This window comes from Abramis brama (assembly GCF_963993115.1).
Source record: "Abramis brama genome assembly, chromosome: 9".
Taxonomy (NCBI): Eukaryota; Metazoa; Chordata; class Actinopteri; order Cypriniformes; family Leuciscidae; genus Abramis; species Abramis brama.
This window is the reverse complement of record NC_139971.1, coordinates 4,790,139-4,815,961: the sequence shown is the minus strand read 5'-3', so window position 1 is coordinate 4,815,961 and position 25,823 is coordinate 4,790,139. Positions and strand designations below refer to the sequence as shown.

Genomic DNA, 25,823 nt, shown 5'->3' with positions numbered 1-25,823 from the left:
TACTCCGTTTACTGTCTTGTTTGTATTTTTATTTATTTTTTTACTAGTATTCCATTTCTCATTTATATAATTTATTCTCTTATTATTTATTCAAAAGGATATCAAGTAGTGAAGTGTCAACTTTTAGTAATTTTTTTTGCAACACTAAGATGTGGAAAGTGGACATTTCATCTCCACGATAAAATAAATAAAACACACTAATGTTTAAAAGTTTGGGGTCAGTGAGATTTTTTTTAATCATTTATGCCCACTAAAGCTGCATTCATTTAATTAGATTTACAGTAAAAGGAAGCAGTAATATTGTGAAATATTATTACAATTTATAATAACTGTTTTCTATTTGAACATTTTTTTTCACAAAATTAAAGCTGAATATTCAGCATCATTACTCCAGTCTTCAGTGTCACATGATCCTTCAGAAATCACTCTAATATGCTGAATTGCTGCTCAAGAAACATTTCTTATTATTATGTTACTTGATGGTTCACCCCTTCACATGTTCTTAAATCAAAGCTTCGATTGAAAGGCTTGAATCAAAGCTTGAACCTTTTTAAAGGTTTTTCATCTCATTCTTATATGTCATTGGCCCAGAGTTGTTGTTTGCAAATCAGTTAGAAAGTAAAATGAGAATACCTGTTCTTGTGTTTGAATGTGTGTGCTTTTGGCAAGAGTTTGGGAAGAAAATGTGAAACTACAAAAAAAAAAAAAAAAACTTTGTCTGGCTGTGTGTTTTCCTCTTCCAGACATTCTGTTTAGTCTGCAACCACAAGGTCTAATTCTGGCCAGCGCCTCTCCTTCCCATTGCTTTAACCTTCTTTAGAGAATGCAATTAAACAAAATAGTTTGTATTGCTTAACAGACTGAACAAACCTTGAAGACAAGCAATGGTACAAACATCTGTGCTGTACTGGGAGAATCTCATACCAGACCGACTGAAGAATGCAAAGTCATTCCTCTTATGAACACGACTCTAATATAGTCCGGCTCTCTCCAGATGCGTTTGTTTTTTCTTAATCTCATTCTTTCTCTTGTGTCTGAAACAGAAAGATGAGGCCTTGCTGCGAGCCGGGAGAGGAAATGCCAGTAATATCTCTTCTCTTCTGAAAACGATTTACATCAGAGAGAGATAGAGAAAGAGAGAGAGAGGATGAGTGTTCTCTTCTGGATGAAGTGTTGGAAAACATTAGACCTGAAAGAAGACCCTCACTACACTATGACTAACAGATGAGGCAGTGAGAGAGTGTGTGTGTGTGTGTGTGTGTGTGTGTGTGTGTGTGTGTGTGTGTGTGTGTGTGTGTGTGCGCGTGTGTTTCCCAATACCTGATGGATAACATTAAGCCTTATTATCCTAAATGAACACTATTACCACAACAAGAACAATTGTGCAAGTACTGTTGGTTAAAAAAATAAAAGTACACTACTGTTCAAAAGTTTGGGGTCAGTAAGTTTTTTTTTTTCCTCTCTATGGTATCCATGCTCTTATTCAACATCATAGATAGATAGATAGATAGATAGATAGATAGATAGATAGATAGATAGATAGATAGATAGATAGATAGATAGATAGATAGATTCAAATAAATGCTTTTTTTTTTTTTTACTTTCTATTCGTCAAAGAATCCTGTAAAAAATGTGTCACAGTTTCCAGAAAAATATTAAGCAGCCAAAAACTGTTTTCAACATTGCTAATAATCAGAAATGTTTCTTGAGCAGCAAATCAGCATATGATTTCTGAAGGATCATGTGACACTGAATAATTCAGCTTTGCATCAAAGGAATACATTACATTTTAAAATTAATGAAAATAGAAAACAGTTATTTTAAATTGAAATAAAATGTCACAATTTTTACAGTATTTTTGATCAAATAAATGCAGACATGGTAAAAGCATACAAGACTTCTTACAAAAATATTTTTAAAAAATCTTACCGACCCCAAACATTTGAACGGTAGTGTGTATTAAAAACATTTTTGGATGTATCAAAATTTCAGCCAAAAAAAAAAAATAAAAAAATGGCTGACAGAGAAAATTCTCCAGAAATATCGTTTTAAAAATATGAACTGAAACTGCACTTTTAACAGACTAGATAAACTTTAAAAGAAGAAGAGCAAGTTTAGAGCAAATATGTTTTGACTAAACAAAAAACTTCTTTGGAATAACCACCAGCACAGATTATTTGTTCAGAATAACACCAGGAAGTAGTATTTCTCATAAAAATATATAAAAAAGAAAAAGAAAAAAAAAGAAAAAAAAGATTAAATCCAAAATAAAATAAAAAAATAATAAAAAGGGGTGTACTTTTAAAAACTATAATAATCCTGATCCTCACTCTTTCGTCAAGTCATTCTTTATGTCTCTTCCTGGGTGGGACTGTCTCTGTCTGTGTGTGTGTGTGTGTGTGTGTACTCCTCAGGTGGAAACTGTGAGAAATCCTCAAACACTGAAGCAGATTGATGCTTCTCAGTCACCACAGAGTCTAGACAGCAACAGAGCGCTCATTCATCTCTCCGTCCTCTTTCCTCCGCAGGCGACCGAGAGCTTTCCAACAATATAGCAGCTCTTCCAGATGTCTGATGCTCAGCTCTCAAAGTACCATATATTGTGCAATTCATTAATCTGACATCAGGACAGTAATAATATGCAAATACGGTGGCCTATGAAACACACTTGTGAATTGTAAATCAACAAAATATCATATCAGTGGGTTTGCAAGCACAGCTGAACCACACGCACACACACCTACACAAAGTACAAGGAGAAACAATGTTGTTTGTTGAACACTGTTATGCAACATGTGGCCACAATTACTCACTATGTGTGTGATTCACTTGTTTACTATTTTATACCAAGGGCCGGAATAACAATTTCTTCAGCCTTTTGATCAAATATTCTTGATGTTAATGCATTTACTTCGAAAAATTTATTTTTATTCCGGAAGAATCATATTTTATTGAAATATTTTAAATGGTTTATTATTTGACAAAACTCATTCTTAAATTCCAAAAATGTTATTTTGGTGTGACCATCTGAGTGACATTCTTTACCCTTAAACAACTTAAATAAAATCAATCAATAAATACAATTAAGTGTTATTTAAATACTTGTTAAATACTTTAAAACGAGTGTATTTAAAATAACATGTATACTTTTTTCACAACTTGATTGTAGGAAAGTAGAAGTTGTAAACACTCTTTGGGAAACACAACGGCAACATAAAAAGTGCATAATTACATATTTAAATACATTGCCCAGCCCTACTTTATGGAGACCAATTAAATATCAATAAATACATGAAAATCAGTCACAAAACAACACAATTTTCCAGTACACATTCTCAAAACCCTGGCTTGTGATTCATGCGTCCAGCAGGGGGCAGCGCATCAAACGACAACTGCTGTTCAAGACTCTTCATGCATAATAAAAAAAAAAAAAAAAAAAAAAAGGAATTCTTCACCAGCTCGGCATTCTAGAGCGGGATGTTAATGTTCTGCCTGATTCCAGAATGAGAGGCGCATGTGTCCCCTGACGCAGCTGTACGATGAGGGCATGTGCACACACACACACGTGTGTATGTGAAAGAGTGCGTTTGTGTGCTTAAGCCAGAGAAAGTTTGTTCTGAGGGGAAGTGTTGACTATATTTGGTCTGTGTGTGTGTGTGTGTGTGTGTGTGTGTGTCTCACTATGTTTGTTAACAGAAGGTGTGCGTGTGTAAACAGCACACAGAACAGACTTTGTAAACACTGAATGAATCTTTCACCTCTGACTCCATAATGAAGGCTTTCACAAACATACAGAACTAACTAACATACACCGAAATATACTCTTACCAAAGACACATTCTCACAAAAAAGCATGTAAATGACGATTCGCTAGTACAAACACAAACACTCATGCTATGAGTCACCCTCTCTTAGTGTTGCTACATGCTGAAGTCCAGACACATTCTCCACACACGTACGTGAACGCAGATGCTAATAGCTACACAAGCTCAATTTTGTGCGTCATTGCTTTTCGAAATTTGTCAGAACTCAAAACATAATGCTGGAAAAATATGTGCTGCATTCTCAGAGTTACGCTATTGCGACATTTGCAAAACGTTTCCTCTGTCATGACACAGCAACAATCTCAACAGAATCTTGTTGTAAAACTCAGCCGTTACAAAAATATCGAGCCCGATCTAAAGTAGAGGTTATTGAGGTTTTGCCGATTAATCGGCACCGATAACCGATTGCTGGAACCGTCGGTTATTGGCAAAAATCCATACCGATAGTTTTTCCGGGTTGCGTTCGTTGCTGGAGCGGCTGAGCAAGGTGCGCTGTCATTATACAGTACGAGAAAACAAAGAAGGACATATGGCATTAGAACAACACCAGGGTGGGTAAATAATGACTTAAAGGTGCAATGTGTATTTTTTAGTGGCATCTAGTGGTGAGAATTGCGAATTGCAAACAGATAGTAACTCATGGCAGATCCTTCAAATATCAAACTCGAATGAAAAACTACGGTGGCCGACGGTTTCCCGAAATCCTGCTGCGTCTTTTTCTGCTGCTTCTCATTCAAGTTATTGACGAAACGCGCTCTGTAGCGCTGTTTGTTCGCTATCGGCTACGGTAGAAACATGACGTCACGATATGTCGACCTTCAGAGAAGGGGGTGGCCGCGGTTATGTAGATATAAATAACTTTTTCTAATGTAATAAAAACATAACGGTTCATTAGGTAAGGTCTTTATACTCCACTGAAAACATAGTTATGGATCTTATATTGCATTTCTGTCAATAAATCCTCAGAATTATTACACATTGCACCTTTAATTTCAATTTTAGGTGAACTATCCCTTTAAGGACAGGAACAAAAAAAAGGGTTAATATACTTAACTAAAACCATTAAAAAACATTATTACTAAAATAATTAAATCAAATAAAAATTAATAAAAAACTACATCGAAATATTAAAGAAATAATAATAAAAAAACACCGAACAAAGTTACAAAAACTTTAAAATTAAAGTGAAGAAAAAAATTCAAATTGTATAAAAAAATAAAATAATATCTCAATGATACTAATATAACACTGGTTTAAACAGAGCAGACATTTCATGTATGCCTAGAGAGAAGCAAGCACACACACACACACACACACACACTCTGAGCGGAGCCGATCGCCATGGAAACAGCGTATAGACTAGCTTTGTTGAGTTGTTACATAATCAAAGGGCCTCAAAGGATGATTAGGTCGTTCTTTCTGTCCGTCTTTCTATCACTAACTCTCTCGAACAGCTCCTCTCCTGCAAGAACACGTGGTCTGTTAGATCACTGGACTGCACATCGGTTAAAACGGCTTTTGCCATTTCAAGAAAAATGCGAATCATTATAAAACCGGTCTACACCCAAAACTGTAGACACGCTTGTGGTCGAGTGTGTGCGAGTGAGTTTGGGGTAGGCCAGATGCTTTATATTCTCTGAGGTCCATGTTAAAACACACAGATGAAAATATGTGAAATTTTTCAACTGAGTGCAAATATGTGCCCACAGTTATTCCTTTAATGTTAGAAATGTGGCATAAATTATGCCGGGTCCTACAGCGTTTTAAGACAAAGAAAGAAAGAGAAACGCCAGTGAGGTGGAAGGAGCATGACAAAGACATAGACAGAGAGGAGATGCTCTGTGTTTGTCTTAGCCAGCATTTTGCCATGAATGGATGCTGAGGTATCCATGGCAACGGCACCGCAGCTTCTTTAGTAGGCCGATATCCATGAGAGATTTTCTATATTTTTAGCTTATGTATTATTCGGCTGTTCTTCCTTTCAATACATGCGTGTGACTCTACAATATTCTACAAGGACAGATGGACCAACACATGTACATGAAAGTGTCCAAATGCATCAAGCCAAATTGTTTTTCCAGGTTTCCTGGTCAGACAAACAGACCGACCCGGCCAAACTCACGCCATTACTTTCATTATTTTCACAGATATATCTTTGTGTTGGCCTTTGTGGAGCATCTCTTTTACATTTAAAAATCAGGTCAATTACATGATGCTCATGTTTCTGTCCAGATCTATATATTTATTTAATACTAAAGTAAAAAAATGTCAGGATGATACAACTATTCTAATATCATAATGAAGAAGAATGAATAAGACGACTCATTAAAAGTATGACATTCTTGAAAAGAAAATCTTATTAAATAGTTTGGCATATTTTTTTGGGGGGAAAACTGCTTGACTATCCATTAAAATGTTAAAACTGTTTGTCTGCCAAGTAAAAATGAATGATTAAAGGTCCCATTCTTCGTGATCCCATGTTTCAAACTTTAGTTAGTGTGTAATGTTGCTGTTAGAGTATAAATAATATCTGTAAAATTATAAAGCTCAAAGTTCAATGCCCAGCGAGACATTTTATTTAACAGAAGTCGCCTACATCGAACGGCCCGTTTGGACTACATCCCTCTACTTCCTTCTTTAATGACGTCACTAGAACCGTTTTTTGACTAACCTCCGCCCACAGGAATGCTCCCTCAACTCTACCGAAATTCGTTTATGTACTTGCGCACTTCTTATAACTTACTGTTTACTCAGCTCTTACAGTGATTTTCTGAAGTAAAACTGACGCTTCATCTTTTGTGTGATGCACAATAAACTTTATTAAACTCATCAGTATATGTTTGATCATCATTCGGACCTGATCCGAAACAGCAGACTTGTAGGCTATTAATAATGGATACACACAAGCAGATGACAAATACGTTATAATAACCGTAATTAAACTACTAAACTATACCTGTTCCATCTCTATACAGCACTCTGACTCTGTAGGCATTATTGTCCGACTCGAAATGAACACTGTTACTGAGAGTTTCTGATATTATCATCATTCCGTGAGATGAAATTGTCCTGAGAGACTGAGCGCGAGCTCATGAAGCTCCGCCCCCTGGGTCGTCCAGCAGCAGCTTATTTGCATTTAAAGGGCACACACTAAAACAGCGCGTTTTTCTGAGCCCCCAAAAATGACAATTTAAACATGCTGTAAAAAATGATCTGTTGGGTATTTTGAGCTGAAACTTCACATACACACTCTGGGGACATCAGAGACTTATTTTACATCTTGTGAAAAGAGGCATAATACAGGACCTTTAAGATCACATGTATTCACATGCATTCAAGGTGTAAGTAGGGGTGGGCGATCTGGCGATTTTATATCATGATCGATTTTGAAGATGTCCACGATCTACTTTTCAAGTGAATCATAGAGATCATGATTTTTTTATGTCCTCGTAATAATGTTAAAATATAGCAATGCCTACTAGATGGCTAGACTGGCCCAATTATATCATGTGTCTTTCATGCGTGGCGACGCATTTGACAAACAATTCAACAGCAGTAGGGCTGAGCGATGAAGCAAATTTTTGTTTTGGTTTCGATTTTGACTTCCAACGATTATGAAAACGTGATAATCGAGATAAAATTATCATTGTGCCGCATGCTGTACCTTTCCTTTAAAGCGGCATGATTTCGCCCCTCATTAAAAGCCTAAACTTAGCGACCAATTCAGTCAAATTATGTAACGTGACTGTCATAAAAGGTCTTAAAACCTAATGCAAATACTTGCTGCTGTCTGTCATTAATGTTAAACAAAAGACAAAGACAAAATCACTCACTATTCTTGACTGAATAACTTTAGTCGTTTTAATAAGAATCGATGTATATTTAAATCATACAGTGAAGACTATGCAGTGTTTTAAAGAATATACCCGTCAACATCCCGGGTTTAATGACATTTTAATAACTGATTGTTTAATGCAATACTGTGTTTTAAATTGTGCAAATAGAGAAGTCAACAGGCTTGTTCCAGTCTGGATATTCTCAATAGTACATCTCAAAATTGGAAAGATCGCGATTCATATCGGTTTGTTATAAGATAGTGATATATCATTTTGGTAAGATCATCCACCCCTAGGCGTAAGGTGAAAAAAAAAAAAAAAACGTTTATTAGCTTTTTCTTGGTTGATGATGGTGCACCACATGACGTTAAATTCAAACTCTTTTTTCAAAACCACATGAAACCAACATGAATACATTTCTAAGAATATGTACATGTGTTTTAAACAAGATTTTTTAAAAAGATTTGTCCTTTTCTTTATCACAGGATACACTTATTTGAGCATTAATCATTATTTGGGAGTGAATGAATGCAAATGGCTTTCAGCAAAAGTTGAAGGGACCATTCTTTAATTCAGATGGTTAGAAAATGCTTCAAAATCTCCTCTTTGAATCTCAGAGATCAGCAGGTTCTGTACCTTATATCCTGTGTGTGCGCGGCTCTTGTTATGAGGAGTGGTGGAACACAGCTCGATGGCTTCGGGTTCGTGAAAGATCACCGTAGGCAGCGGGTCCTTCCGGAGCGTCAGCACGTTGAGTTTGGTCTTAAGCATTGTCTGTAAATGCTGAAAAACAGAACATCTCGGTTTAGGCCACAGTTTGAACATTGTTTAACAAATACAGCTTCACAGGTGCCTCTGTTTAAACTTATAAAACACCACTTCCACAACCTGGACGGATGAATGAACTGTTTGTGCATAACATCCAACGTACTCCATAAAGTTTATGGCACACTTGTGTGATATTACACAGATGTCTGTCTCTTTCAGACCACTCTCATTTTGTAAGAGTAAGAGTATTTATATTTAATAAATACAATGTGTGACAGCTCTGTGTGTTTCTATCCAAAGTAGCGGATTTAACGTGCGCAAAACTGGATTATGACATAAAACATTTGCGAATATAGCACAGTTTCCATCCCATGTGTTCAAGAGAATAAAATAGTCACTTCCTGGGAAATTGGTGCAAAATACCTGTAATAAAAATTAAAGTAGCTGGAATCGTGGAAGCCACTGTGTCATCATATATGACTACAAACCAACATTTGAAATGCTGTGCAATGAGATTGGTCAGCTGGTTAATCCAGTTATCCAATCACATCATCTGTTGAGGCAAAGTCACGTGATTTTTTTTGTGTGCATCGAGGGATTTATTCTGTAAATGTGTTTTCATTGTAGTTTATGCGCATCTATTCTTATAAAAAAATTTTTTTTTCAAATTATACTACTGAGTGCATTTTTTCATGCGATATTCCAAAATGCGTACAAAAATAGATGGATGGAAACATCACTAAAAATAACCAGTTCAAAAGAGTCATTTGTTCCTGAATCACACTTAATTTAAACATAGTAAAATGTGTTAAATGGAGAGTACTACAAAACAAAGGTTTATGGGGCAGGCTGTAGAACTTGGTGAATGACGGGCGTTCAGATTCATCCGAGTCATAGTCATAGGTGATAGAAGATTTTGAAGGGAGAGAAGAAAGTGGAGGAATATAGAATATGGGAAAGAGGGTGAATTGAGCGAGAGACAGAGGAACCGAGTGAGCGACAGAAGCCACATGTATAAATGCACCCTGAGCCCAGAATCAGCACTTTACAACTTTCTGAGAGAAAGAAACATTCCTGTGGTCTGAGGATAAAAGAATAAAGAGAGAGGCAGAGAGAGAAAAAAAAACAGAGAGAGAGAGAGAGAGAGAGAGAGAGAGAGAGAGAGAGAGAGAGAGAGAGAGAGAGAGAGAGAGAGAGAGAGAGAGAGAGAGAGAGAGAGAAAGAAAGGTCGGTCTGTTCAGGGGAGGGCGAGATGTTGAAATAAATCTGGAATTTTATTCATAATATTTTCACTGTGTTTAATTTTTATTCTCAGTCAGGAAGTCAAAAAGCCTTCAGAGACTGTAGGAACCTGATCTATTTACAGCTTATTCAACAGAAGACTGGAGGGATGGACGTCCTCCATGAAAAACTGCATGTGTTTGTGTATAAATGCTCTGTCATTGTCATGTCCTTGCTCCTTGTCCTTGCATGTACCAAATCATTCCTGTCTGTTTCCGTCAAGTCATAATAAAATGCATCTTCTAAAACACTGAGAATTCAAACTTTTTGTTATGTCGACCTTAAACTTGCCTTCCTGAAATAAGAGATTGTTTTCCAAACTTTACCTCCTACAGAGCGAAGGGTTCCTCTCTAGAGAGAGAGAGAGTTTCTGAGAAAGAGGGGGACGTTCTCAGACTTACATCCTCATTTCAGGAAGGCACATTTTCTCCATGTTCTTGGACACTGGAAGCTCATTTCTGTAACTTATTAAGCAAGTTTTAAGTGACCAGAACCACAGTTTCTCTTCTGTTTGTGGTGGCCAGCAAAAACAAGAGCTCACAAAACATCTCTGTTTTTCAGATGTTGCATGTAACAAGAACAATGCGACACAAAACTAGAAAGCTCCCATTTTATTTATCAGTCATATTCGATATTTAATCATAAAATGAATGAATATCCATTTTTCACACTGTATATTATAATGTTGTGATGCTTAAATTCACTTTCTGCATTTAAAACTATGGAACGTTTACACGGCAATGATTTGCTAAAAACGGGGATGTTTAAGTTAGTTAAAGCGGACAAAACTCTGGCCAAAATGCAACCTAGGGTCTTTTTGTGAATCTACCCGAGGCAAACTTTCGTTTAAAAGCATAATTAGGATGGAAACGCCACTTTTAAGATTGACCATATTTTCATTTTCGGTCAAATTGCCTTTTGAATGGGAGTGCTTGGGGCACTACTATGATAGCATCATAATCGCTATTTTTAAAACACTAAGAAGGCTCAACACAACATGAAAATTTGCTCGAAGTATCACCAGAGGCTCTACACATGAACTCCAGCATTGAGAACATTGTTTGTGTACACAGAGTTTACTAAAAAGAAAGGTTTTGAACAACTCACTGTAGCTGTTGTTGTTTCCGGCCGCCGGCATTTTGACGATCTCCGAATGCAACGTAACCGAATGCAAAAACCTTGTATTTGAAAAAGGATCCTTATATAAGAAACAATACTAAAATTCAGTCAGTTCATTCGGAGATCAAATTATGTTGAAAGTTATTAGAGTTTCATGTTGTGTCGAGCCTTCTTAGTGTTTTAAAAATAGCGATTTTTGATGCTATCATATTCGTGCCCCTAGCACTCCCATTCAAAAGGCAATTTGACCAAAAACGAAAATATGGTCAATCTTAAAAGTGGCGTTTCCATCCTAATTATGCTTTTAAACTAACGTTTGCCTCGGGTAGATTCACAAAAAGACCCTAGGTTGAATTTTGGCGAGAGTTACGCTTTAAAATAGTGTTGCGTAAACGGCCCCTTAGGTGATTGATTTTATAGGATTTTTTTACACACACACACACACACACACTAATTAACTATGATTGATGAGTAATAATTCAGTAAGTACTAAGGGTGTAACAATACACGTATTCGTAGGAAAAGTTTTCAGTAAGGGTCTTTCAGTTCAGTACCAGTCTGCGTTTAGCTACGTCATTGCTGGCGCATGCATGCGCATCAAATAGATGGAGCGGATTAGAATGGGAGCGCAATAACTCTAATCCAATTCTAAAATATTTTGCAAACATATTTAGCATCCAAAAGTGTAAGCACTTCTAATATCTTCCCCCAATTACAACAGCTCTGTATGAATGTATATAAACTGCAATGTATGTTACTGCAGGTTGCAACAGTATAGCCATTCTGCTAACTAACTAGAAGCAACTTTGTATCTACATGTCAACTAACTCTCATTAGAGTATTAGTACACTGTCTGCTTAATATCGGCTAACTCTTTATTTTGCTGACTATAAGTAACTTTGCAACTACATGCCAACTTATTCTTCTTACCCAAACCCTAACCTATCAGTCTACTACTGGCTACTAATTTTCTAATGAGAGTTAGTTGACATGTAATTGCAAAGCTACTTATAGTTAGCAGAATGTCAAAAGTGGACCATCAAAATAAAGTGTGACCTTTTTGTGTACCGTTACACCCCTATATGTACTGTTGTGCTCTTTTAAATTTCTCATGTTTTCCAGAGTTTCTTGTTTATTAATGAAAGTTTTTTAGACATTCTGTCAATCTAAAGATATACGGTCAACAGACTGTTTCTATCTCGCACAGCCTAATCTTCATTCACGTTAAAAATGGCTTCTACTCTTACTAGGGTCTATGTCCTCCATCTCCCAGCACACCAAAATGCTGTCGCTAGACTTATTTTGAACCTCCAAAATGTTTCTTACATTATCTCTCTGCTGAGGTCTTCACAATGCCTGCCAATTTCTTCTGCAGTTCGATTCAAAACACTGTTCTTGGCCCAATCTGCTACCAATGATCTTCACTTAATGACTTCCACACCTGAACCACTGATGCCCTGAGTTTGTTGTCTCCAAACAATCTTTAGTGTCTCATATGCAGCATAATGCCACCCTGACAATGAATTAAGCTAGTGGTTCCCAAACATGTTCCTGCCCAAAAGTACCTAATCACACCTAACTGATTGTTCTCATCAGTTCATTAGTAATGACTTCAAGTCGATATCCAAAATGTGTACTGATGTGGTGCCTCTGGGAACAGGGCTGGCAATCACTGAATTTCACAATTGCTTTATCACTGGGTCCGAATCCAAGCTTGATTCCATTATTTGGCACATTTGCGTCATCAACATGAGTGCCAACATGTGTATTAGTGCCAAATGGACCGAAGTCCACAAGGGGACCGAGGTGTGTCCAACTACAAATTCTAAAGGGTGGTCAAAGGGTAGCCAAATCTTGAAGTAAAAGTAAATAAAACTTAATGTTAATAAAAACAACAAAAAAGTAATTTCAACTCAATTAAAAAACATCAGAGCAAATAAAAATATATTCTACAGTGGAAAAAACAATACCGTTTAACTTTACATTGGTAAATTTGTCAATTAAGTTGAATAGGTAGCAGTTACCAGTCATAAAACTTGTTGGGAAAAAAAGTTACTTTCGTAGACTAAGTATCTGTTAAGAATGTAAATATAGATAAGATGGAATCTAATTACTTCTGTGAGGTCTACGTCAAACAAACATGCACAAATTCAAAAACACAAAATTACGCAGTGTTTATGTGTGCGTTTAATAAAGGTGGGTGAATTAACTTATCAGATCTGAACTAAATGGCTGAGTAGTGAAGCATGTGTAAATGTGTGTGCCCTGTCTGTTGTGTGTGTGGGTGAGGGACGGACCTAACTATGTCAGTGTTTAACACATTATACGCCTGTTTGTGGGTCTGTCTTGCAATGATGGGTTTAACAAGACCAGGAGTGTCTCTGGTCATTCATATATCACTCACACAGAGAGACAGAAAGAGAAAAACATGAGAGAGCTGGAGTGAGTTAGAGAGACAGCGAGACAATGGAAACGGTTCAGGCAGATCTCTGGCGGCTATCAGCTTGATTACATCTGACAAGCCTCATATTTCATACGCACACAAATAGCTCACTTCTGGCGATCTTCCTCAGCAATTTGGACCCAAAAATATAGGTCAGAATCACATAAACAGAGTCTTTTCCCTTAAAGGAATATTTTGAGTTAAATGCAACAGTCTGCCAATATCTGCAACAATCCAAAACACTGTTCTGCCGCCAAAAGCCTTGACTTAATGACTTCCACAACTGAACTACAAAGCAATGAGTTTGCCATCTCCACTCATCTTCAGGGACATTTGTAGCCATCCTGACAATGATTTAGCCAATGTTTTCAAACTTTGTTTAACTGTTTGGCCGAAACTTGTTTTCGAAAATTTCCCCCTGTAAGTTTCAATGATCATCTAGTTATTCACTACATGGATAAAGTATTTTAACTCTTTCCATGTTTTCAATGTTATACGGTAGGGGGCGCTATGACACATCTTCTGAAAGAGTACAGAATCTCCAGATCAAAAAGACATGTGAAGAAGCAGAAACAAACGATAGCATAAGCAAATCCATCTGTAAAATATCATTAAACAGCAAATAAATCAAAACTGCCTAACGTTACCGAATGAAATGTCGACCCAGGACGAGCTACAGGACTGTGAAGCTTTGGGGGTGTTGATGGACTCGATCTACTAAAAAAAGAATGCATGAAGCTAAAATAAAACGGGTTATTTATTGCACGTTCAGACATTCAAACAATAAAATATTCAGTGGGTCATGAAACTTTTGTGAAAATGATAAAAAATGCTGGCACTGGCAGGCTTTTTTCAAAACACTGGCGGGGAAAAAGTTTATATTGGCCTTATTAGTCTAAAAATATTTTTTTTTAACTAAAAATGTGTCTGCATCCTGTTTAATTCTAAGCGTAATCTAGCTATTTTTTTACGTTAATGTGTCTGATCAGATTAGTTGACTTGTTTCGGTAACCCACGACTAGTTGATTTTAAAAATACTGAATGTGCAAAGCTGCACTACTACTTTCACACTGTATTATTTGGTCTTGGTATTCTTGTGGTGCCAACAGCCAATCAGCATTGTCATTTTCCTGCAGCTCAGTGATTCGAAGAATGCCAGTTGCTCTCCAAAGGCGATTTATTGGCCCATTTAAAAGCCGACTTTCACACAGAGATGGTATACGCCAATGGTAGGTTGCTAAGAATGAGAGTGTGTCCAGACAAAGCTCGTAAGTTCCAGTGTGGGTGCATATAACTTTATGAGGGTCTGTGTTGGGTTTCACATGGACCTGCCAGGGCCAAGTCAGGACAGACACGTAGGAGGTCCCATGCTGCCATTGGTTGATGCCACAGGATACAATAGACCATCAAAAATGGCGTGGGAAGATGCCAATGGTAGCGGAAAACCTCAAAGGCAATGTTGGCCCCTCCCACCTTCCTAAAAACACCAATCAATGTCAAGCAGCATTGACGCAAAGAGACCACTCAAACACTCTCAAACAAACCACTCTCTCTCGCACACACACTAATAAAATATACACTGGTTAAATGGGCTCCACACATACCCCAGCATAAGCTCTCTGTGAACCCTGTAGGACAGTCCTGCCAGACACTATTGAGAAGCTAATATCCTAAACTCACTCAACACACACACACACACACACAGAAACCAAATGATATTCTTGGAAACTCTGCATTGTAACAGAATAAGGCCATATTGTGCTGCAGTTCACTCAATTAATCCTTTAAAGAACACCCAAAAACACATACTTCATTCAAATGCCAAACCCAAATCTCTCCTCTCCATGCGAACAAACTACAGAAAGACTGAAGTTTTTTTTTTTTAACTTTGAGGGTGGGTTCACTTCAGTTCACTTATAATGATGACAAACACTGGAACAAGGTGGGATGGAAATTTCTACAAGCAATTTTGTAACGGGACAGACAGGGAACTAGCAGCTAACAGGGGCGTCTTTTCCGGATAGATCTGGATGTTTTAGTAAATTAACTTTTATTTATGAGTCAAACATCAAGGTAACTCTGACAAGCTGAGACTGGACTGCACCCGCATGCTCCTCCCTAGGGTTGCAAAATTCATGGAAACTTTCCATGGGAATTAATGGGAATTTAAGGGAATTAACAGGAATTAATGGGAATAAACGGGAATAAACTGGGAATTTTCAAATTTGAAGGTAGGCTCTTCATAGGGAACTTAAATATAGTTGAGGAAAGTATATTTTAGCATAATCTTGACTAAAACAAACAGTTGCCATTCAAATACACTTGAATATCCATGCCATTCCTCAATCACATGCACATAGCACACTGCTTACTGCATGGCTATTGAGACCACACCCCCTACTGGCACTGTGCATGCCTCCATCACATGTACAGAAGCCCAAAGCACAAGACTATTGAAGGCAGACATTTAAGCCTGTGGACTAAACAAAGTGAAGTAAGTTTTGATGATATTATGGGGAAATATATTTATTAAATGTTTAAATTGCAAATATCACATACAAATGTATTCATCTAGATAGCAAGCTGATAAGTTAGATGCTAAATAAGCTAGCATAACTATTTACCACATAAGTAGGGCTGGGCGGTATGACGGTATATATCGTTACCGCGGAAGAAAATGTAAACCGTAACAGATTTTTTTATTCCGTGTATAACGCAACATGTAAATAAGTAGGCGTGGTTAACTCGTGTGCAGCGTGCGTGAGACTGAGACACTGATATTTGTCAAAGAAACATGAAGAAAGACCAAGAGGATCCACAAAAGGAATTATGTTTTCAAAATTAACGTGATATTTTCGGGGGGGAAGGCGCAGAAGTCAACTAGAGCAGTGCAGCACACTGAAAGTTTAGAGAGCCTTTGCTCTTGCTCGCAACGGGGCTTACTTGACAACAAGTTCATATATCAATATTCTAACGAATAGAAATAACCTTAAATAATGTATCTATCCGTCTCTTATGTGTACAGTTACTTTCAGAGTGGTTGTACTTTCGGCAAGCGGTTGCCGTGGTAATGAATATTTCCAAAATTCCCCAGCTTAACTTCCTATGGAAATTTACCGGAAATTTTCCGCCCCTTTGCAACCCTACTCCTCCCATTAAAAATGAACTGAATATTTATTTGAGAACGCAAATGAACTCAATTCTTTGAGATTTTGAACTCAACTTTAGTCAATTTTATGTATAGTAGTAATATTAGAAGTCCTGAAAAAAAGAATTATTTGCATTTGTAATTAGCTTTGCAATTTGATTTAGAGCCAAGCCCTGGATGTCTAGTGATGAAATATTAAACCTATGTTGCTTTCAATAAATGGATCAAATCTGGAAATATTTCTTTAGGTTCTACTCAATGCAGCCTGCATTTGTCTAGTGATCTCTCTTAACAAAGACAGAAGTGCATCACATTTTGAATTTAGAGGGAAATGAAATTTAAGTGTTGACAGAAAATAATGATGACTAAGTAGGAAGGGAAAGAAGAACTTCTTGCATCTGTTGGAACAAATATGACATTTCATTTAGGGGAAAAAATAAATCAATGTTGGCATAATTTGCAATGTGGGCATAATTTATGCTGTTTTGGGCATTGCAACATGATTATAATTCTGGCTTAGGCAACCAAACTGATCACGAGCACAATCTAAAATAATAGTTCTCCAACAACAAATGGAAATTCTGTCAACGTTTCCTCGCTCGCATGTCGTGTTCAGCTCACTGACTCACTGAAATGAGCCAGTCTCACGAGTTAACATCTCACTGGAGCAGAAGTTTATAACTCAATAACAGCTTGAATTTAAAAGGGATAGTTCATAATTTACTCACCCTCAAGTTGTTCCAAACCTGCATGAATTTATTTCTTCTGCTGAACACAAAAGAAGATATTTTGAAGAATATGGGTAACCAGGCAGTTCATGGGCTCCATTGACTTCCATAGTATAAAAAAAAAAAAAAAAAAAAAACCTTACTATGAAAGTCAATGGGACCCTGGTCCTGTTTGGTTACCCATATTCATGCAGGTTTGGACTTTGGAACAACTTGAGTGTGAGTAAATGAAGACAGAAATAAAATCTTTGGGTGAACTATCCCTTTAAGTCTGTTTATCATTCAAAGCAATCATATGACTTTAAAAAAAACTTTGAATATAACACAAAAAGTCAAACCAATCACTTAAATGGTGTTTCTGCAACCTTTTTGAAGCTTGAAAGCTTGAGTTGCATGGAAAACAGCTTTCAGATTTTCTCTTTTTGTGTTCTGCAGAAAAAGAAAAAAAAATTTAGTCATGTGGGTTTGAAACGACATGAGGGGGAGTAGGCTAAATTTGTATTTTTTTTAGGAGTGGAATCATCTTTCAGTTGTTATGACTGCAAAATGATCATCCGGATAATAAAGGACAAAGGATTATAAACTCAAATCGAGGAACATAAACACAGAATACACCAGAATGGTTCCAGATCACAGAAAGGGAGAGAAGAAAATGAGACTGAGCATCGCCATCAACCCAGCGATGCCCGTTACCATGGAAACGCCACAAAGAGAGAGCCTGCTGGTAGTCATGGTTACCATGCAGCGGACACTGAGAGTGCTTCACTGCGTTTTGAGAAAAGTGCGTTGGGAAGGAATCGGTGTACACAAGTGTTTGTGTGTGCGGACGGCTCGAGAATTAGTTTCTTATTTATTTGCATTGTCTGAAAATCAATTAAATCCCTTCGTTAACTGCAACATCAGCCCACTGCCAGGCACTAGGGTGGCACTGGTATAACTGTACTGGGTCGTCTTTGAGATCTTTTGGGATCACTGATGGGAAAGTACTGAGAAATCACAGTGAAGCCCACAGAGAGACCCTGATGCCCTGATCTATGGTGCTAAGAATGTGTGTTTGTGCAACACTGAGATTACATCGGTCAGAACGTTCTGTATTATTTTAGACAGCAATTTAGGAGTGATCTGAAGTATGTGTTGGTCTCAAAACCTCAAAAAAAAATATTTTTCACTCAAGCCCTCAAGTTGACAGAGTTTAACTTGTATTGAATCCAGAATTTTATAAGATAAATTCACTTGGGGGACATTTATTTACCACAAAAATAAATTTAGACTGTGTGTACTAGACTTAAGTGATGTACTTATAATTGAGGTGAATGGAGCCAATCAACAAACATTATTTAGCCACAAGACAAACAACATAATGAGTTTAGTATGAGGGAAAAAAAATCACTTACTAACCATTTAATGTTATAGCTAATTTTACAACTTTGTCATCGCAACCTAACACCTAAAACAATCATAAAAATGGCAAGAACTTTACAGCACAAATAAAACACAAATGTTAACAGAGGAACTATGTACAGTATGTGCATAATCATGCGTGGAAGTGCATTCATAAAGGAAGTTTCACGTTTCTGCTTCCACCAAAAATCGCCCCCATTCGAAAAAACAAAAGTCGATTTTTTTTTATGTGATAGTCAACATTACACCACAAATACTGTCAGTTGAGCTTAAAGGGATAGTTCACACAAACATTACTCAGCCTCATGTCGTTCCAAACTCGTAAGACTTTCGTTCATCTTCAGAACACAACTGAAGATCTTTTTGATGAAATCTGAGAGTTTTCAGTCTTTCTACTGACAGCTACGCAACTGACACTTTGTTCAAAAAGTCCATAAAGAGAGAGGCTAATGTAGAACTAATCCATATGAATTTAGACCACATTTTCTGAAGAGGCTCGATCGCTTTATATGATGAACAGACTGAATTTAGGCTTTTATTCACATCTATCTTCATTTGTGTTCCAAAGATGAACGAAATTCTTATGGGTTTGGAACAACATGAGGGTGAGTAATTAATGATTTATCTTATTCTTTATCTTTTATTAAACCCAGAATATTCCTTTAATAAACATTTCACAGTTTTCAGAGTGCTAAACCACACTTACTACATTCTTTCTCAGATCCAAGTGAGAACATGCTCTGTCTTATTTCAAAATGAAGAAAGTGTGAAAACACCAGTACAAGCTGGTCTGCACAAAGTCACTGAACCACAAGGGTCAACTAAAAAACAACTGGATCTTGAGGCTGGTTCTTGAAAGGGCCTGTTGAGATCTAAAAGAGTGGGGTTTACGCTGGGTGGGGTGCTGTAAGAGGACAAAACTCTTAATGCTAATGTATTCTTCAACTATGGCCAAGATATCGCTGGTTATACTTTGGCTATTATAAGATATGAGATCCTATTGTTACATCATGAGATCTGATTGCAGTGTTTGATGGTATAATCCCATCGGATTCAAATCTCCATAATGTAATGCTCTTAAGACATCCCATGGAATACACTGAATCCTACTAAAGCCAGTTTTATATGAGATTATAAAAGAGTTCACCCCAGATCCACAAACATTCAGACATCATATTAGCTGTCTTTAAATGTCCACTATGTAACTTTTGGCCCTCTAGCGGTTATAAAATAGCCTGGCAAGCCAGACCTACATCAAGATGTTAGGTCTGGCAACTCACCATTGGCACGGCTCAATCCGAGGGGCGGGATAAACGGTTGTCTTTGAAATTCCCTCTGCACGCAATAGGACAGTGCTACAACCAACCAGGGGTGCGTTTCCCGAAAGCATCGTTAGCCAACTATGGTCGCAAGTTCCCTCGTTACCAATAGAGTTCAATGGACATTGCGATGAACTTGCGACCATAGTTGGCCAACGATGCTTTCGGGAAACGCACCCCAGAGCATTTGCCCACCAGCGGAGCTAGTTGATAGATTAAACTTTTGCCGTATCTGGTCTGCAAAACTACAAACACATCTTCCTTTTTTAAGAATGACTTAAGTGCCGTTCTTTCTTATTTTCTCAAAGAAAAGCTTAACTCCAAGTCCTCCAGAGTCACGGCAAAGCCGATTCGAAAGACCGCTGTTCGCCAGCAGCAGCCACCATTCTTTGTTTTCAAGTAGCAGGGAATTCACGCAGAACCGTCACAACTCTGCCGTCATTATGTTAAGCCCGCCCACCGACTCGAGACACGATTTGATTGGCCTGACTAGAGTTTGTTTTTTCCAGCTCGAAAGTCAACGGAGAGTTGCTAGACTACACTGGCTGCAAAATAAATTTTGCTGCCGCTAGGGTGCGTCTAGATTTCTAGGCTAGTTATAAAACAAAACTGTATGCATTTTGCAGAAGAACATTGTTTTGGTTGTGCTTCGGCTCTGTGACTGTGCAGATGAATGTGTTTCGCGGCACCTGTGAACACATGGAAATCCAAATCTGAGCATGTAAGTGCAATATTTTATACTGATGTTTTGACTAATTGGAAACACGGATAGTTTTAAATTAATGGTGTTAGAAAAGTTGTTATTTAATCAAGCTCCAAAAACGGCTCATTTAGATATTGACTGACGTGTTTTTGTGACATCACACAGGCAAATGCCTTTACATAAGACTGCCTCCAGCAAGACATCGACGAATAGTTACACATCATCGCACCATAGGCCCCGCCCACTGGCATTCAGTCGCTGTCTACACTGGATGTGTGTTGCGTCAAAAGCTAATGTAACCCATTATAATCACTGACTCTTGTCTACACTGGATACAGTATACAGATGTGTGTTCAGTTTCTGACATATCCACACAATTGAGTCTGTCGACAACAGGACAAATGGAAGAGTGAAAGAACCTTCACAGTGTAATGGAGAGTTCGCAAAGAAACTTTTGCTGACAGATGAAGCAGCCAACTGCACTGAATCTGACAGCAGCTAAATCACAAACCGTTTCATAATGCTTTGTCTGTAAATGACAGATTTACGGATAATGTTTTCAAAACACTTTCTTACGTGCAATAGCGAGTGGCTGATGATTAGTGGTCGACCGATATATCGCTAAGGCCGATATTTGGCATTTTTTTTAAATATCGCAATTCGGCATTAGCCGATACGTTTTTCTGATAGGCCGATGTGTTGGAAGCGGGACTTTTATTTTAACGGCGCTCCGGACTTTTATTTTGCCGGGCGGCGCTGAGAACACCAGCGCCTGAGAAGAGAACGGCAGCACCGGATCACACAGCGCTCACTCTCATTCTCCGTCTTCATTAGTTTACGATCTCTGTCAGTCATATCGAATACTTTGTTAGACAGAACTGGTAAACAAAGAAAGTAAATGGTATGTGAAAAAGTAAAGCGTTGCTTTTGTATTATTTGTAACAGAAAAGGCAAACAATCAGGCTAAAATACTTTATCATTTACTGTCAACATTCAGCAAATGCGCATCTACATTTAAACAAATCTCTCAATATCTAATAAACATTTAATTTCACAAACCTTACAGATTTAATCAAATCCAGCTGTGATATCTTGTGAAGTGTGCATTTGTAGCCTGGATAAACGTGTTACTGCGAGTGACGGTCGGTCCGTGCGAAGTGAGTGAATGCGAACAGAAGATCAGCTTCACAGGAGACGCGATCAAAAAACTTTAAATCCTTCATTTAAAATATGCTGTGCTATATCCAGTCATATCCACTGTGTCATATTCATATCGTTTTCACTGTGCTGTATGTAAAATTAGCGTTACCTTGTCTTTATTTGAAAAAATATGATTACCAGTGCGCACAAAATTACCAGAATACTGAGAGCCCTGTTACAGTGTTTACTTCCTTTTTATTCACATATTCATATATTTTTAAACAATTACTTTATTTGTGAAAAATACTGTAATAGGATTGCAGATTCAAGAAGTTGCCATCTAAAGTATAAGCATGTTTATTTTAAGGATTTGTTTTGTAATTTATTTATAATTTATTAAATATTGATTAAAAAATAAATAAATAAATATATATATATATATATATATATATATAAAATATCAGCCATCGGCTACCCTGCTCTCTAAGATATCGAAATCGGCCATCAAAAAAACAGTATCGGTCGACCACTACTGTTGATACTGTTTCCTATGCAATGACGTTAGCCAATCATAACAGTGGCCCTTTACTGACTAACCTTAAAGGAGCCGCCCCTTAAAAAACTGATCATTTCAGACAGAGATTGAGGGTTACAAAATAATAGTTTTTCCACATTTGTTTTTTTGTGCAAAAAAAAAAAAAAAAAAATTATAAGTGAACCTCAAGGAACATATTTAAATCATTAACAAAATTGTCATGACCTCTTTAATTTGAAGTACATAAACATAGCCTGTCCCTTTCAACTGTACAGTATGAAAGCATTAGAAACGGCCCCTTGTATGCGATTTATTTATGACGATAATGGTGTCCACTGACAGCAGTGAGCATATTCCTGAAATACTCGCCATGTTTGAAGTTTTAACAGAGATTAACTCAAAACAGGGACTTGAATGGATTTAGGTCATGGATCGTGGTCTAATAAGGAACAGGCTGGTTTAAATCATGTGAAAAGTCAGTGAAATACCACAATGAATTATATTTGTTTATAACTAACAACCATTCTGACTAACAAATTTAGCCTAAGCTTATTAAATACAGATATAATCTACTTGATTGGTTCAGGAAGGAAAACTTTCAATGTTGAACCCCCTTTGCACAGAACTGTGGTAGATTAATAAAAACTTGATGTCGTTAGATGGTTTTAAATCGTTTATAGTGGTTCAATACAACCATTTTGCCACGTATAACAGCAAGTTTTGTAGATTCAAAAGAGTTTACTATGGTATTTAATCAGTGTCGCCATGCCAAACTCCGTGAGGAAAGATTGTGCAAGTTCATCTGGCATAGTCTGTCCCGCTCCACATCTGGATAATATTACAAACAGTGGAGACGTGAAGCCCAGCACCCCAGGAGATACAAATACTTGACATGAACTTTTCTTTTTTATTTAAAGGAGATTTACAGGTAACTGCTGGACTTCTAACAGGATGAACCCGAATGCTTGGAGAAATGTGGCTAAATATTATGCACAAGAACTGGATGCCAGTGTCGCTCACCTGCACGGCTACGCTGCAAAAAAACCAAGACGCACAGCTTGTCACCAGATGTGCTGCATGCATAAACCCGGTTCTGAAACAGCGAGATGGAACGGTTCTGAACGCAGGCATCTTGAACTCTTTTTACTTGACACGCCGACTTAAAAACCTGCGCTAATCGTTGTACAATGTTAAGCGATAACCAAAGTCCATCTCACGCCTACTTCACGATTCCCACACCTTTTATACCAATTTCCATGACTTTTCCATGGAGTTTAAAGTCGTTTTTGATTAGTGGATGAGGATTAACCCATGGAATAATATTTAGTTTAAGCCTGTATCTGTGTTCTGGAAAATGGTAGGTTTCTCGCTGGTCCATGGTTATTAGCTAGTTCAAGCTGGTCATTAGCAGGCTGACCAGCTCCCATGCTTCAAAGACCATCTTAAACACTTTGAGCTGGTAACACCAGCTGGTAACTTTGTTGCTGAGCTAAAGACCAGTTAATGACCAGCGTGGACCAGCTAGAAACCAGCTACCATGTTTCAACACAGCACACATCTTAAACTGGCTTAAAACAGACTAAAGGCCTGTTCACATCAAGGAAGATGTAGGTAAAGATTTAGTTTTAAAGATTGTTTGAAATTTCAAAGAATAGCAGAGTGCTCAACACCACAACTAAAAAGATAACAGCATAGGGGACCAATATCATTGGAATCACTTACACAATGATTATTTCCAACTATAAAAACATTGACAGCCAATCAGAATCCATCCTGCTTTGAAGAGCTCAAGTATTTAAAGCGGCAGACAAAGTAACTGCAGAGCGTGCTTATAATAAATAAAATGATATCGTGTGTTGGTGTGGTTGCTAATATAGTTATTGTTCTTAGTGTGAATGGGCCTTAAAGGGATGGTTCACCCAAAAATTAAAATTCTGTAATTTACTCACCCTCAAGTTGTTCCAAACCTGTATGAATTTATTTCTTCTGCTGAACACAATAGAATATATTTTGAAGAATATGGGTAACCAAACAGTTGATGGGCTCCATAGTGTGAAAAAAAAACAATACCATGAAAGGCAATGGGGCCCATCAACTGTTTATTCCTTCTTTTGCGTTCAGCAGTAGAAAGAAATTCATACAGGTTTGGAAAAAGTTTAGGGTGAGTGAATGATGACAGAATATTCATTTTTGGGAGAACTATCCCTTCAAGCTGATTCGCTGGTTTTATAGGGGTTAAAGGAACTTTAGGCTGGAAGACCAGCAGAACACCGGCTTGATGGAAGACCATCTTAAACCAACAAACCAGCTTTGTCTTTTCAGCAGGGAAAATGTAATTGTCTGGACTTTCCATGACTTTAACACATTTTAATAATTTCTACATCTCAAGGCCTGGAAATCACAATTTTAAAACTCCAGTGACCAGTTACATAAACTGCCTCTAGTATTGCAAGCAACTCATCAATTCTTTTTTTAAAAGTCTGTTACATAAAAAGATAGATTGGTCTAATTTGAATCCCAAAAGTTAGACAGATTAGTTGGTCACACACAGTATTCACATAGTGGCTGTGTTTATGCAACTGGCCCCTGGTCTCTTGCATGATCACGGGGCCCCTGGTGTTTAAAAAAGAGCAAACGCACCGGAAGAACGAGTCCTGTGTGAACGCATCCTGAGGAATCTCAGAAGTACAGCGAGTTCCAGCACAACAAAGCCATTTCGTAGACTGCAAACCCACTCACCAATGGTATGAAATGGCCTTGGGTCTGGAACGGCATGATATGGTTCAGAAAGAACTGTTAAAACTCAGTTTTGTGACCAGGCTCCCAGCACCAGTCCAGAACCTCTGAGCTTCAGAGGAAAAGTTGAAGAGCCACACAGCGCCAGTGTAACATTTTATCTGATAAATGGAGGCTGGATGAGGTTTGCTGGATGAGAAGCTCGTGTGCCCATTGGTTGGCCTGCACGCCGTGGCTCCAAAATGAACGACCGATATCAAAAGCGTTTCTTACAGTAATGAGACGTCCAGTCTTACCTGCAGTCGTTCCGACGCGGGCTGCCACATTTTCGTAGATGATACGCTCGATTGTCAGGCTGGAAACACGGATAGTCCAGCTATAACATCTGCTCGCTGGCGGCGCTTTCTCACTCCTTCTGTCTCCTCCAGCTATCCCGAGGAAAGAAATACAGATACAGTGAATTCCAACGGTGCACAAGAAGGAAACTCCGCCTGCGAAAACACGCACAGGCTCTTTTCTTTCTTTCTCTCCCCCTTTTTCTCTGTTCCTCTGTGTCCTCCGCCCCCTCTCTCGACTGCTGTTGTTCTCAGACTGTGACCGGCAGAGGGCGTTAAAGTCACCATGAAATCAAACTTGATATTTTTTATGGAATATTGCAGTACTTATTTAAAAAAAAAAATAGCAATGCACATATTTTTTATTTTAATTCATGTGCCCTCGTAATCTTTAATCAAAATAACTTCCCTTCCCTCTTGCAGCAACATCACTTCTCTTCTCTTCTCTGATGATGACGTGTTTACCGGCGCGAGGGCGGGACAGCCTGTCACTCACATGAGATCCAC

General features: G+C 37.8%; 1 protein-coding gene across 1 annotated transcript in view; it reads right to left on the bottom strand.

Moving 5' to 3' along the window:
* Window positions 1–25,532, bottom strand: part of pid1 (phosphotyrosine interaction domain containing 1) — a 28,301-nt gene extending 2,769 nt beyond the window's left edge. Inside the window, exons 1-2 of the mRNA XM_084123894.1 lie at window positions 25,278–25,532; window positions 8,297–8,443 (exon numbers count right to left, since the gene is read on the bottom strand). Coding sequence (XP_083980020.1) covers window positions 8,297–8,443; window positions 25,278–25,307 — 177 coding nt within the window. The 5' untranslated portion in view covers window positions 25,308–25,532. The remainder of the gene's footprint in view (window positions 1–8,296; window positions 8,444–25,277) is intronic.
* Between the last annotated feature and the right edge of the window lie 291 nt (window positions 25,533–25,823).